At 56.6% G+C, this 11,662-nt stretch overlaps 1 protein-coding gene across 1 annotated transcript; it reads right to left on the bottom strand.

Annotated features, from left to right (window-relative positions):
• On the bottom strand, window positions 1-7,788 carry LOC134381116 (NUT family member 2G-like; the record flags this gene model as incomplete). The annotated part of the gene is made up of 7 exons (XM_063101163.1): window positions 1-47; window positions 2,464-2,503; window positions 2,929-3,045; window positions 3,320-3,529; window positions 4,085-4,193; window positions 5,146-5,274; window positions 7,193-7,788. Coding segments are annotated over 7 exons (1,248 nt in total), but the record flags the coding sequence as incomplete, so codon positions are not given.
• Window positions 7,789-11,662: the final 3,874 nt, after the last annotated feature.

The raw sequence follows: 11,662 nt of genomic DNA, 5'->3' as shown, positions 1-11,662 counted from the left end.
TTATGAATCCCCGGAGTCACTTGAGACCACGTCATAGTAAGTGAAGGCTATTAAGCAGTTACGGGAGAGAGATGGGGATTTGGCCAACTGGCTCCTTGCAGCGTGCATTAGCTATTGTCGAGTGCCCATGTTCCTCCTCAGTCCAATCCAAAGTCAGGAGAACTTGAACTTGCATTTGAAAACATGACCACTCACAACACCTAGCCTGCCTCTAGTTCGGGGAATTTTACACTACTCCAAAGTATAGGTGAAAGTTAGATACTATGGAATTAATACCGAGATTCATTACTGAGAATCTGTGGACCATGGTGAGAGTTATAATTGTTGGTTTTCCGTTTTGATTTCCCTTTCCTGCTGTGTCATCACATGGGGAAGAGAGAGTTCTGGTGTCTCCTCCTCTTCTTATAAGGGCGCTAATCCCCGTCATTAGGGCTCCACCCTCTGATCTCCTCTTACCCCAACAACCTCCCAAAGGCACCACCCCCAGATACCATCACGATGGGGCTTAGGGCTTCAACATGCAGATTTGGGGGACATGACATTGTGACTGTAACAGCCCTCCAGCTGGCCCCACTGTACAGGGTCAGGGGCAGATTGTAAGGTTGAGGCAGGGCACGGTGCTGGGGAAGCAGAGGTTGTGCCTCCTCCTGGGAACTGTTCAACCACAAAAGGGCCCCAGGACAGACAGCAGTCAGGTGGCGAGGACAGGAGTAGCAGCAGGAGCCCCGAGGTGTGACCGAGATGATGCCTGTGCTCGACTGAGTGCCCACACGTACTAGGGCATGGGCCAAGTCCCCTCCAAACACGACTTACTCCACATTCCTAAAACCTAAGAGGGGCTCCTGAGGACAGCTCTGAATGTGGAAGAGTCAGGGAACTAGTGAGGAGTGGGTCCAGGGCTCCAGCCTTCGATCCCCGCGTTTTCCCTCAGCGCCTGATGTGTGCGCTGAGCTGGACAGCAGGGACAGTAGTGGGTTCCCGTGAGGATGCCCCCAACGAGGACCTGCATGGCATGATGTTCTGGAAGCTTCTGGGCTTGAGGGCCCTGGTGTGCGGCTTCACACCACGCCGTCTTAATCTAGCCAAGCTCTGAGGCCTTCTCCAATGTGGAGACCCACCTGGGAATAGGAGGGGCAGCAGCCAGCTGACCCGCCACCAAGAGTTAGCTTCCTTCACACTTCACAAAGGCACAGGGGCGGGTGGGACATGGATGCTGCTGACGTGGGACAGGGGAGGAAAGGTGCAGAGGAGCATCTGGGGGCTAACCAGCGAGCTCCGTGGGTGGATGGGCAGGAGACGCCCAGACATGGCCCCTTCCTCCCCCTAGCAGACAGCCAGGCCACCGTGGTGCTGGACGGTTTTGCCCACCTGCCACTGTTGCTGGGACACCCCCACCCCATGACCACAGCTCTGCATGTGGGGGCCGACACCCTTTTAGTCAAGGATCCCACATGGGTCCTGGGGGAGGAATCAGATCTCAGAATCTAGAGAAGGAGTTGATGGTCGGGCACCGGTGGGTCCTTGGAGCCTGGCATCTCCCAGATCCTTCCTTCCTCACAGGCCTGTCTCCACTTAGTGGCACAGACATGAGAACAGAGGCAGTAGTCCCAGGGCATTTCCCAACAATACCACTTTTATTCACACTTGTATACAAACCCCCATTACATACAACGCCCCCAACGTGCTGCCTCCCGGACCTGTGCCTCGCCTCTCCCCCACCCTCATCCCCCAAACAGGCCCCCCTCCCCCACCCCAATTCCCCATCCAGACCCCCCCACCCTCTCTCCCCTGTCCTGCCTCCCCCACCCTGCCCGTAGCTGAGGAGCAGCTGGGTCAGCACTGGGTGATGGGAGCTCGGGATCCCTCGGGCCACAGGATGCAGTGAGGGTCAAATCCAGTCCAGAGGGACTGGCACCCCTGAGAGGCCGGCCCACGGCCCCTACTGGCTGCAGTGCTGCTTCTTCCTCCTCCCAGAGACCAATGGGTCGCCCCTCCGCTTTTGAGGACGTGAGGGTCGAGCCAGACGCCGAGCAGGGACGGGGCTCAGGGACAGCCCCCAGGGCTGCAGGCTGTACTGCAAGGTCAGGAGGAAGTCCAGGCTGGGGAGGTCCTCCTCGACTTCACTGGACCTGACTGCCGGGCCCTGCGCAGGCATAACAGGACAGGCTCCCCGGAGACCAGGCGAGGAGGGTCTGTGGCCCTGGGGAGGGGAGCTGAGATGGGCAGCCCTCAGCTTGCGTGACTCCTGATGATCTGGCCAGAGGGCAGGCTCCTTGGGCCTGGGCAGGTCGGGGTTGTCTCGGCTGCGCGGTCGAGGGTCATGGGAAGCCGCCTCTGCTGGGCAGGTTTCTGTGATGACCCCTCCTTGGGGGCCACGGTCTTCGCTCTCTTCTCCTTGGCCAGCTGCAGTCTTAGGATGTGACTCCAATTGGGGTGCGCCATGAGCTGGGGTGGCCCCCACACCTCCTGCGTCATTCGGGGCCGCGAGGCGCTTTTCCACCAGCTGGGGGGAGCAAAGTGGCACTCACTGGCTCTGCCCCAGGTGTGGGGAGGGGCTGGCAGGATGGTGGAGAACCCTGCATTTGGGCGGGAGGTGGCGAAGGTGAGAGGAGGCTTGGCTTGGTGTCAGAGGCAGGGACTGTGACTGTGCTGTGCCCTGCTGGGCCTCCTTCCAGCTTCGCCCCCTGCCCTCCCTCCCTGGCTCTGTCCTCTCGTTCCTGCTCTTCTGCACCTACTCCTCTGACCCAGGCGGTTCCCCTCCGGAGGCCATGCACCCCCAGCAGGGTAAGACTAGACAAAATCACGTGGGCTTCAGGGGCACAGGGTCACGTGTTCCCCCTCGTTTGCCTGGTGCCCTTCCCTCCCCTAGGAGATCTGCTGGCCCTTTCTCCCCTGGGTGCCCTGGTGTCCCTGTCTCCCGTGTGTTACCTGTGCTAGGGTGAGTCCTTCTTCCTGCTCCAGCACCTCAGTCAGAGCCAAGGGATCCAAGTTTGGGTCTGGGGAAAGCAAAGCTGCCAGGAATCGGGGGTGGACGATGGCCTCCACCTGGAGCAGGGGGAAAGGGGCATGAGTGTCTTTGGCAGGGAGTGAACTGCAGCCAGGGGGACCTCGAGGAGAAGCAGAAAGTAATGCCTGTCTCTCCTGTCCACACAGCAGGGTCGTTCTAACTCATGGCCACTAGCAGCTACACACAGACTTTCTCTGTCTCTCACACACACACTGCTCCGTAGCTGAGGGATGAATAGAACTGAATTCCATGGGGCTGGGACTGCCGTTCCCCAGAAAACCTCCCCCACACGAGGGCTCCAAGCCAGCCCACCTTGGTGATGAAGTCTTCCTGGGAGCACAGCTTGTTAATGTAGCTCAGGAGACCTGGGTCCGGGTCAGTCCCGTCCTGCTCCTGCTGCTCCTCGATATCTTCATCCTCCCAGTTTGCATGAGGCCCCAGCAGTGCCTCCATGATATCCACATACTCCTGGACAGCTTCTGGTGGGATCTCCTTGGGTGCCTTGGCCTGGGTCAGCTGCTGGGGTCTGCATGACAGCGGGCGAGTGGATGGTGCCCTGCGGCCAGCCTTCCTGGGAGCACACCCTAGGACAGGAGGGAGGACAGGTGCGTGGCTGGGCTGTAGCGGCCACCTCCAGCCACACTGGGGGGAGGTTGGAACTGAGGGCCATGAAATGGGTCCAGGCTGCACGTCAGGCCCCGTGGGAGGATACACTACCCGAGGTGGGTCATGTGAGACTGAGTTACCTGGAAAGACTTTGGAGCCACCAAGATTCTGGGACGTCTCCCCACCCAGCACTGCTTCCTGGGAAGACTGTACATTGGGTCCTGGACAGCCAAGGCCGATAGCAGCTACGAAACTACTGGACCAGGCCAATACCTAGTTCCTGATCCAGGGCAGTGGAGCCCCAGGTTCTCACTGGCTGCTCTCGCTGAAAGAGCAAGCGCCCCCTCCCCTTACAGGAAAGGGACAAGATGAGGGCACAAGGCCTCCGCAGGCCCCCTTAGGCCTTTGTATTGGCTCCTGTGGGAATATGCTTGCCGTACCTGACCGTGGCACAGTGTTGGGGACTGGTGGCCCTGGAGGAGCAAGCTTTGGTGGGGCTGGAGGAGGCAGGCCCTGGGGCCCCTTCACACACTGCAGCACCCGGAGCTGCATCTCCTCCTCAGCTTCAAATTCCATGAACCTGGCGGGCAGAGGGAGAGCCATAGCCATGCTGAGAGGGAGGCCTGGCCAGGGATGGGGGAGGAAGGGCTTTGGGTGGGCCGGGCTGCTCCCCCACCTGCGGAACAGTTGCAGGGGTACGCTGGCTCACCTACACCTGCAGGGCAGAAAACATCCAGGGGGTCTTCCTGAATGAAGGCCTGTGTGACCCAGGCCCGGCCCTCAGGGGACCCTGCTCCTCCTATCCCTGCCCAGGGCCACTCAGAAGAGCTGACAGCCAGAAGCTAGGTCAGGGATGTGACTGACTGCAAATGACATGAGGAATCCTTGCCCGGATCCGGGAATCCTGGGCTGGTACTGTGAGCCCCTGACAATAGCCTGGGAGAGAAGGGCCCCGGAGATGTTGCAGGAAGTGGGAGCTCAGCTGAGAGGAGAGGGTGCATTTTCTGTGAGGGTGATTGGTGTTCACGGAGTGGATTGCCGTGCAGCAAAGGCAGGGAGGCCAGAGACGTGTCTGGGGGTGTGTGAGGTGCTGGCTTCCCCTGCCCAAGCTCTTCTGCCCCAGCCCATTCTGGGATGGCAGGTGACCTATTTCTGGCCACTTTTCATGAGGAGACGTGGTCCCGACTTTGTCAGTAGTCACTAGCTTCCCTCCTGCAGGGTCCCCACAGCTGGAGCCGACCCCCACTGGGCTGTGCTGGTTACTCTTCCCCATCCCCGTTTCAGCATCTGGGCAGGGTTTGACCCGAGGCCAGGGGAGGGCGGAGATTCCGGGGTGGGTAGGAGAGAGAAGCCCAAGCACCCAGGTGGATGGAGAGCTTCCCGGGGGAGGCAGGGCCCCAGGGAGGGGCCGGACCTAGCGGATCCCCGTCCTCACGGCATCCCTGCCGATGAGCCCACCGCACCAGCCCCTCCCCCTTTCACCCACCCTCAGCCCGCCCCACAGCCCCTCAGGCCCTGCATCCCTGACTCACTTTGCTGCCATGTCATAATAGTTCATGCGGTCATAATTGCTCGTGCCCTGCCATTCCTGCATGGCCCGCCGCACTCCGTCCTCCAGGCTCATGGTGGGCTTCAGCCGGGCCAGGGACCGAAGCACTGGGCTGTAAGTCCTCAGTGTCAGTCACAATGCCCCTGCCCTCCTCCCATCCCAGCTGACCGGCCCACACCTGTGCCCCGCCACATCACACACATCCCACCTGTCCTGTCACCTGTGCCTGTCCTCCCAGTGTGGGCTCTTCAGCCTCCAGGACAACCAACATGTGTCAACCTCAGCACCAAGGGACTGCTTGGCCTCTCTGACTTCCCTTGGAGGCCTTAGTATTATTGTGTGTTACGGACTGAATGTGTGTGTCCCCAAAATTCACATGTTGTGGCCCTAGCTTGCAATGTGATGGTATTTGGAGGTGGAGCCTTTGGGGATCATCAGGTTTAGATTAGATAATTGGGAGGCCCCGTGATGGGATTTGTGTCCCTGTGAGTGTGAGAAGAGGAAAAGACACCAGAACTCCCTGTGATGTGAGGACACAGCCATCGAAAGCCAGGCGGAAAGTCCTTGCCCGGAACTGAATCTGCCGGGACCTCATCTGGGACTTCCGCTTCCTGAACTGGGAGACGTGAAAGTCTGTTGTCTAAAGCACCTGTCCTGTGGCGTTTTGTTATGGCAGCCTGAGCTGACCGAGAACTGCCTAGAATGGCCGTTCCAAGGCCCCAGGACTGAGCACTTAATCAGCTCCTGGTGACTCTCTAGAGAGGCAGCCCTTGGGGACACAGCGTCAGAGTCCCTCAGCGTGCAGAGCAGGCGCGGGGATCCAGAGCCAAAGGAGACCGGTGCCTGAGCTGACCGGGCAAGGCCTGGGGGCGGTGGCTCCATTTAGGGACTCAGGACAGCCTAGGGCACCTGGGACTTTGGTCCAAGGGGAACTCCGACTGCTCAGCATGTGCGGGACACTGAAATCACTGGGGACAAGGATTTGGGGGCCCCTTTAATTTATACACTGTGTGCAGCTTCCCGTGGAGGGCAGCCAGTGTGGGAGCGGGGCAGGTATGCAGCCATGTCCCGTGTCCCGTGGACTAGGATACGTGCTCCATGTGATGGCCCCAGGAACACGAGGGCCTGCAGGTGGAAGGAGGCAGGTGTTGGGGAGGGAAAGACAAACGCTCCTGGCTACGGACGTCGCTGCCTCCCATCACCTCAGCCCCTGGTCCTGGGCTCCTGGGCTCACGGTCCCCTCACTCCCTGTGGTGGGACATGTGACTTTGGGAACACTGTCCTCTTCTAGGTTGCCTGTTCTTAGTGTTGACGGTAATAGTAATCATCATCATAATACGAAAACAACAATAACGAGGGACAGCACATGCCAGAGACCCTGCTGAGTGCATCAGACATGAGTCAGACAATCTTCCCACCCTCCGAATGAAGCGGAATTGTCTGTCTGTCTAGGAGGCATTCAGGGATAAAGAAGGCGACTCTGCGCAGGATCCAAACCCAGTGATGGGGGCCCAACCAGGTCCCAATGTGTGGCTTGACTACCTCAGTCTCCTTGCTAGAATTTTCCAGAAGAGTGAGGGGGTACATGTGTAAGGCTCCTCCTGTGGCCTGTGCCTTCTCCCCCCAGTCCCTCCATGTGACGTCCCGAAGCCATCCTCACTCAGGTCCTGTGCTGGGCATGAGAGGACACGGGGAGGAATCACGGGTGAAGGCAGAGACCTGAATCCAAGTTGTGGCTCATGTCACACCGGAAACTCACTCTGGCCTTTACCTTCTGTGCATATTATGGTAACTGTTAAAAACCAAGTTTGGTGGACTCACAGGGTGTTGGGGATCAGTCGACCTAAGGCTCATGAATGTACATCGTGAACCGGAGTGGGACATTAGTTAAACTGCTGAGAATGCATGGGCCGTCGCCCACGTGACCTTCATCCAAGTTCCCCTAAATAGGCTGCCCTCCTCGTCCGTCCTTCGTTCCCCTTCATGTGGGAGCGGTGGGATTAGCTCCATCCCCCAAGGAGGGCACTCACATGAGGAAGCAGGACAGAGCTTCAGCATCAGGACTCTGGGGCAGGTGCCCGCGGGCCAGGGACTTGAAGCGCTGCCAGCGTCGGAAGTTGTCGTAAACACTCCTGGGGTTACAGGAGTCCTCTGGCGCGGCCTTGGCCTGGGAGGGGGCCTTGCCGCCCTCCCCACCAGCCCCATGTGGACGTGGCCCGTCATTCCCTGGGACCACGGTCGGACCCAGCTGGGCTGCTGGAAGGGGAGCTGGAAGGGGCTGGCCTGGGAACCAGTACCCCTCTCCAGCCCACGTGCCCCCGATGGATGCAGCAGGCATCACGGTCCCTACAGCGGGAGTTGCCAACAGCAGGGGAGCAGGACACTGAGCACCCCCGCAGAGGGCCCCTGGAGCACTCCAGTTGAGGGGGGCCTGAGCCAGGACAGTGGTCTGAGTGTGAGAGGGCTCTGCTGGAGCCCCTTGCGTCCTGACTGGGACAATGATGTTGAAAGCCCCGGCCCCACTCGGGCCATGGCCAGCGGCTCCGGTCCCCTGAGGCATCCTGGGGAAAGCAGACCGCACCAGGGGGCCACCAGGAGGCAACGCTGACATCACTAGGGCAGGTGGGGGCTGCTCGCAGGGCGGCCCGGGGACTGGGCCGGAAGCAGGCGTGGGAAACAGCGGACGGAAGGAAGTGAACGGAGGGTTCAGGGTCACGCTGGGCCCCAGCACTGCAGATGCTGTGGAGACAAAGGAGAGGGGCGAATGAGCAGGGGACGCGGCCACCAGGACGGAGGCTCTCCCTTCCCTTAGAGTCAGTGTGAACCAGAGCGAGGCATCCCAGCATTTGAGGGCCATAGGACGGGGAATTGTGCAGTTTGCCCCCAAGTGAATGTCATGCTCCCCCTTGGGTTGGGGATCATTCTACTAGAGAACTTGCTTCTCATTCACTGAGATCCTCTGACCCCCGTCAGTCAAGAAGTAACACCTAAGCTTCCCTTGCCTCTGAGAAGCTCCCCAGGGTGTCCCCGGCACGTGGACCCGCCAGCCTCGTGGGATTGCCCCTAGATGTGAGTTGGGGTGGACTGTGCTTGGCGGCACAACGCCCCTCAGTGTGCGCACCCCCATGAAGGGCACCTTCTCCAGTGCCAGTTGCAGGCGCCCCCCACGTGACCTATGTGAAGCCAGCAGATTCACAAGGTTATGAGCCCTTCTCTTTCTCAGTGCTCCTTTTCCTGATGCTCCTCATAAAGCCCTCACAACCCAAACAAATGAACTTGAACAAAATCTGTGCCTCAACTATCGCCCAGGAGCCCTGAGGGAACCCCATAATGCAGCAGCCCAGTGAGGATGTGCTTCTCCTGGTACCACCCACAGCAAGCATGGAACAGAGGCCAGGTTCGGGGCACACTTGTCCCCATGCACAGTGGTTCGTTCGTGCTGTCACTGAGGCAGCTCTGTTCTCAGGAGGTGGTCTGTGAGTTAGATGATGAATTCCCTGAGACCCTGTCACTGCACAGCCAGAGAGGGCTGCAGAGGACTAGAAAGGCCAGGAAATGTGGAGCCCTGCGGCTCCCAGTGGAGGTTCGTAGAGATTTGAATAGCTGCTGATGGTTAGAGTTGGCCGTGGGTAATGGAGACCTTCTGTGATCCTTCTCCTTTGAGCTCTCAGTGATGGCCCACAAAGAACCAGGCATGAGCCAGTGTGACAGGAAAGTTGTCTGGGTACATCCCTGTTCACTAGGGTTTCAGGTCAACCGTAGTCACGGAGAGCAAGGTCCATAGGACATGGTCCTAACTGATCAGGACATATGTCCTAACTTTGAATAACAACAGTCATAATAATAGAAGATCTTCCTAATGGTGTGCTGCTCTGCTTCCTCTCTCGGGAAGGAAACCAGCCTTTCAGAACCTTCCACTGTAAAGCCGACAGCACGCCTCATCTGTCCCCTGTTCATGATGTGCTAGACATGGAGTATGAGCAAAGTCTTCATCTCCACATGAAACGAAGGGCGGAGGACAGGCCATGAGACAGGGTGGAAGATGAATGGGTCTGAAGACCCGAGCGTCCCCCAAAGGGACAGCAATTCAGAACAGCTCCGCGAAGAGCAAGCCCCATCTTGTTTGCAGTTTCTGGCTGCCCTGTCCCTGGTGAACAGAGACAACAGCGATCTGGACCGAATGAGAAGCCATCTCTGGGCAGACGTGAGCCGAGACTGGACTGCTGCAGTTAGAGCGACCTCTAGCCTCACTGACGGAGGGGATATTTCACGGTAATCTTGGTCAGAGAGAACTGTTCCACTGAACGGTTTTCTGGCTGAGACCGTTTCTCCCCGCTACTCCTCTAAGATCTGGAATACTCCGGTTTGTATCCCTCAGGACAGTACCACAGCACAAGCCCCAGGTGTCTGAAGAAAGGACGCAGGACTCAGGCTTTCTTCTTGAGCCCCCCTGTGGCACAAGCACGACACAGTCCACCATTGCCTACAAACACACGTTGACCTGTGTTGACTTAGAAACATAAGTCACCTGTTTCCCTTCTGGAAAGAGTCAGTACAACTGCTGTGTCCTTTCTCATCACCCGGTAGGTTTCTCCTGAGGCATCTGGATCCACCTGTGAGAAGCCCCCTTCCCCCTGCAGCCTCAGGATGCCAGTGGCTTCCCCCGTCTCCCGGGTGAGATGTCCTTGGGTAAGTCCGGTGCTCTCTCTTCCTCTATTTCCACCCAACCAGCTGTCCCAGGGCAAGTGTCACATTTGAACTCCCATGGGTTTGAGGGGTGACAGGGGTGTGATAACACACCCCAGACCCTGCAGACTTACCTCCCTTTGAAGCCATCCCCATAGGCTTGGGGACTGACCACAGTGGCACGGCAGTCTCCACAGTGAGAAAAGTCTAGCGCAGGACCCGGACAGCAAACTGTCAACTGCAGATGCTCAGGGTCCAATTTTAAATGTCAACAGGCTTAGAATGTAGCTCTCCAGAATTCTGCAGTGGGGGAGGGGTGGGGGCAGTTGGGCTGGTGGGGGTGGGGAGACATGCCGTGCAGGGTTCTGGCAGGTAGGCAGGATTCTGAAGGTCCCTCAGATTATACAGGGGCAGCACAGTGGGTGTGTGCCTCTGAGGCAAGTTTCAAATTGTTTCTCAGATTCACAGCACAAAGCTTCTACCTGGTGTTCTACTCACTCCATTTCTTTATCAATAAACCTGTTTTTGTGCCCCTCAGCCAACCCTGCTGTAGAGTGGCTGCACTTCCCGAAGGTAGGTCAGAACAAGGAATCCGATAAATACAGGGTTTGTAAGGGAGGTAGGGGGAATGAGTGTCTGGAAATAGGTTTGGATTGTCTCAGCACCTCCAGCGGGCTGGGTTGCTGTATGCACATCATTCTGTAGGAAGCAGTCCTTGTACGCTCAGCTACGGTCTGTTGCTGCGACCTCTGCAGACTCCCGTGGACTGGCCTTGCTTACGATCCCCTTTGCTGGAAAGCCATGAAAATTCATGTCTTTCTTTGAAAACTGTCTCTGCCCATTTTAATATTGAATAACTTGTTTATGTGCTCTTGGGTTGTTTGAGTTGCTTATATGTCTGGATATTAGCCCCTTGTCTGTGTGCCTTCTTTTGCTGTGCAGAAGCTTTATGGTTTGATACATTGCAATATGTTTACTTTTACTGCTTGTGCTTTTGGGGTTTTATTCATAAAGTCTTTGCCCAGTCCTACATCCTGAAGTATGTCCCCTGTGTTTTCATCTAGGAGTTTTATAGTTTCAGTTCTTATATTTGAGTCTTTAATCCATTTCGAGTTGATTTTGTGTATGGTGAAAGGTATGGGCCTAGTTTGACTTTTCTACGCATGGATGTCCGGTTTCCCCAGCACTATTTATTGAAGGTGCCGTCCTTTCCCTAGTGTATATTCTTGGTGGCCTTGTCAAAGATGAGTTGCCGGTAAAAAGCGCTTACATCAAAAGAATGGAAACACTTCAAATAATCTAACATTAAATCTCAAGTAAGTAGAAAACCAAGAACAATCTAAGCACCAAACTAGTAGATGGAAAGCAATGATTAAGAACAGAGTCGAACTAAACGAAGTAGAGACCAAAAGAATGATGCAGAAAATCAATGAAGCAAAATGCTTTTTTTTTTTTTCCCCCAGGGGAAAAACAAACTACGCAAGCTGTTGGCCAGACTACTTAGAAAAGAAGAGAGAAGGCCCGAATAACAAAAATCAGAAATGGAAAGGGAGACATTGCAACCGATTCCACAGAAATACAAAGAATCATTAGAGATTGTTCAGAACAACTATACTCCAACAAATTTGAAAACCTGGAGGAAATGGATAGATTTCTGAAGACCCGTAAACTACTAAGACTGAACCAAGGAGAAATGCAGAACCCGAAGAGACCAATAAGAAGCAATGAGAATGATGCAGTCATCAACAGTACCCCAACACAGAAAAGCCCAGGACCAGATGGCTTCACTGCTGCATTCTACCAAAGTTTTAAAG

The sequence above is a fragment of the Cynocephalus volans genome, chromosome 6 (genome assembly GCF_027409185.1).
Source record: "Cynocephalus volans isolate mCynVol1 chromosome 6, mCynVol1.pri, whole genome shotgun sequence".
NCBI lineage: Eukaryota > Metazoa > Chordata > Mammalia > Dermoptera > Cynocephalidae > Cynocephalus > Cynocephalus volans.
Note: the sequence above shows the minus strand (reverse complement) of the source record. Positions and strands in the feature narration are given on the sequence as shown.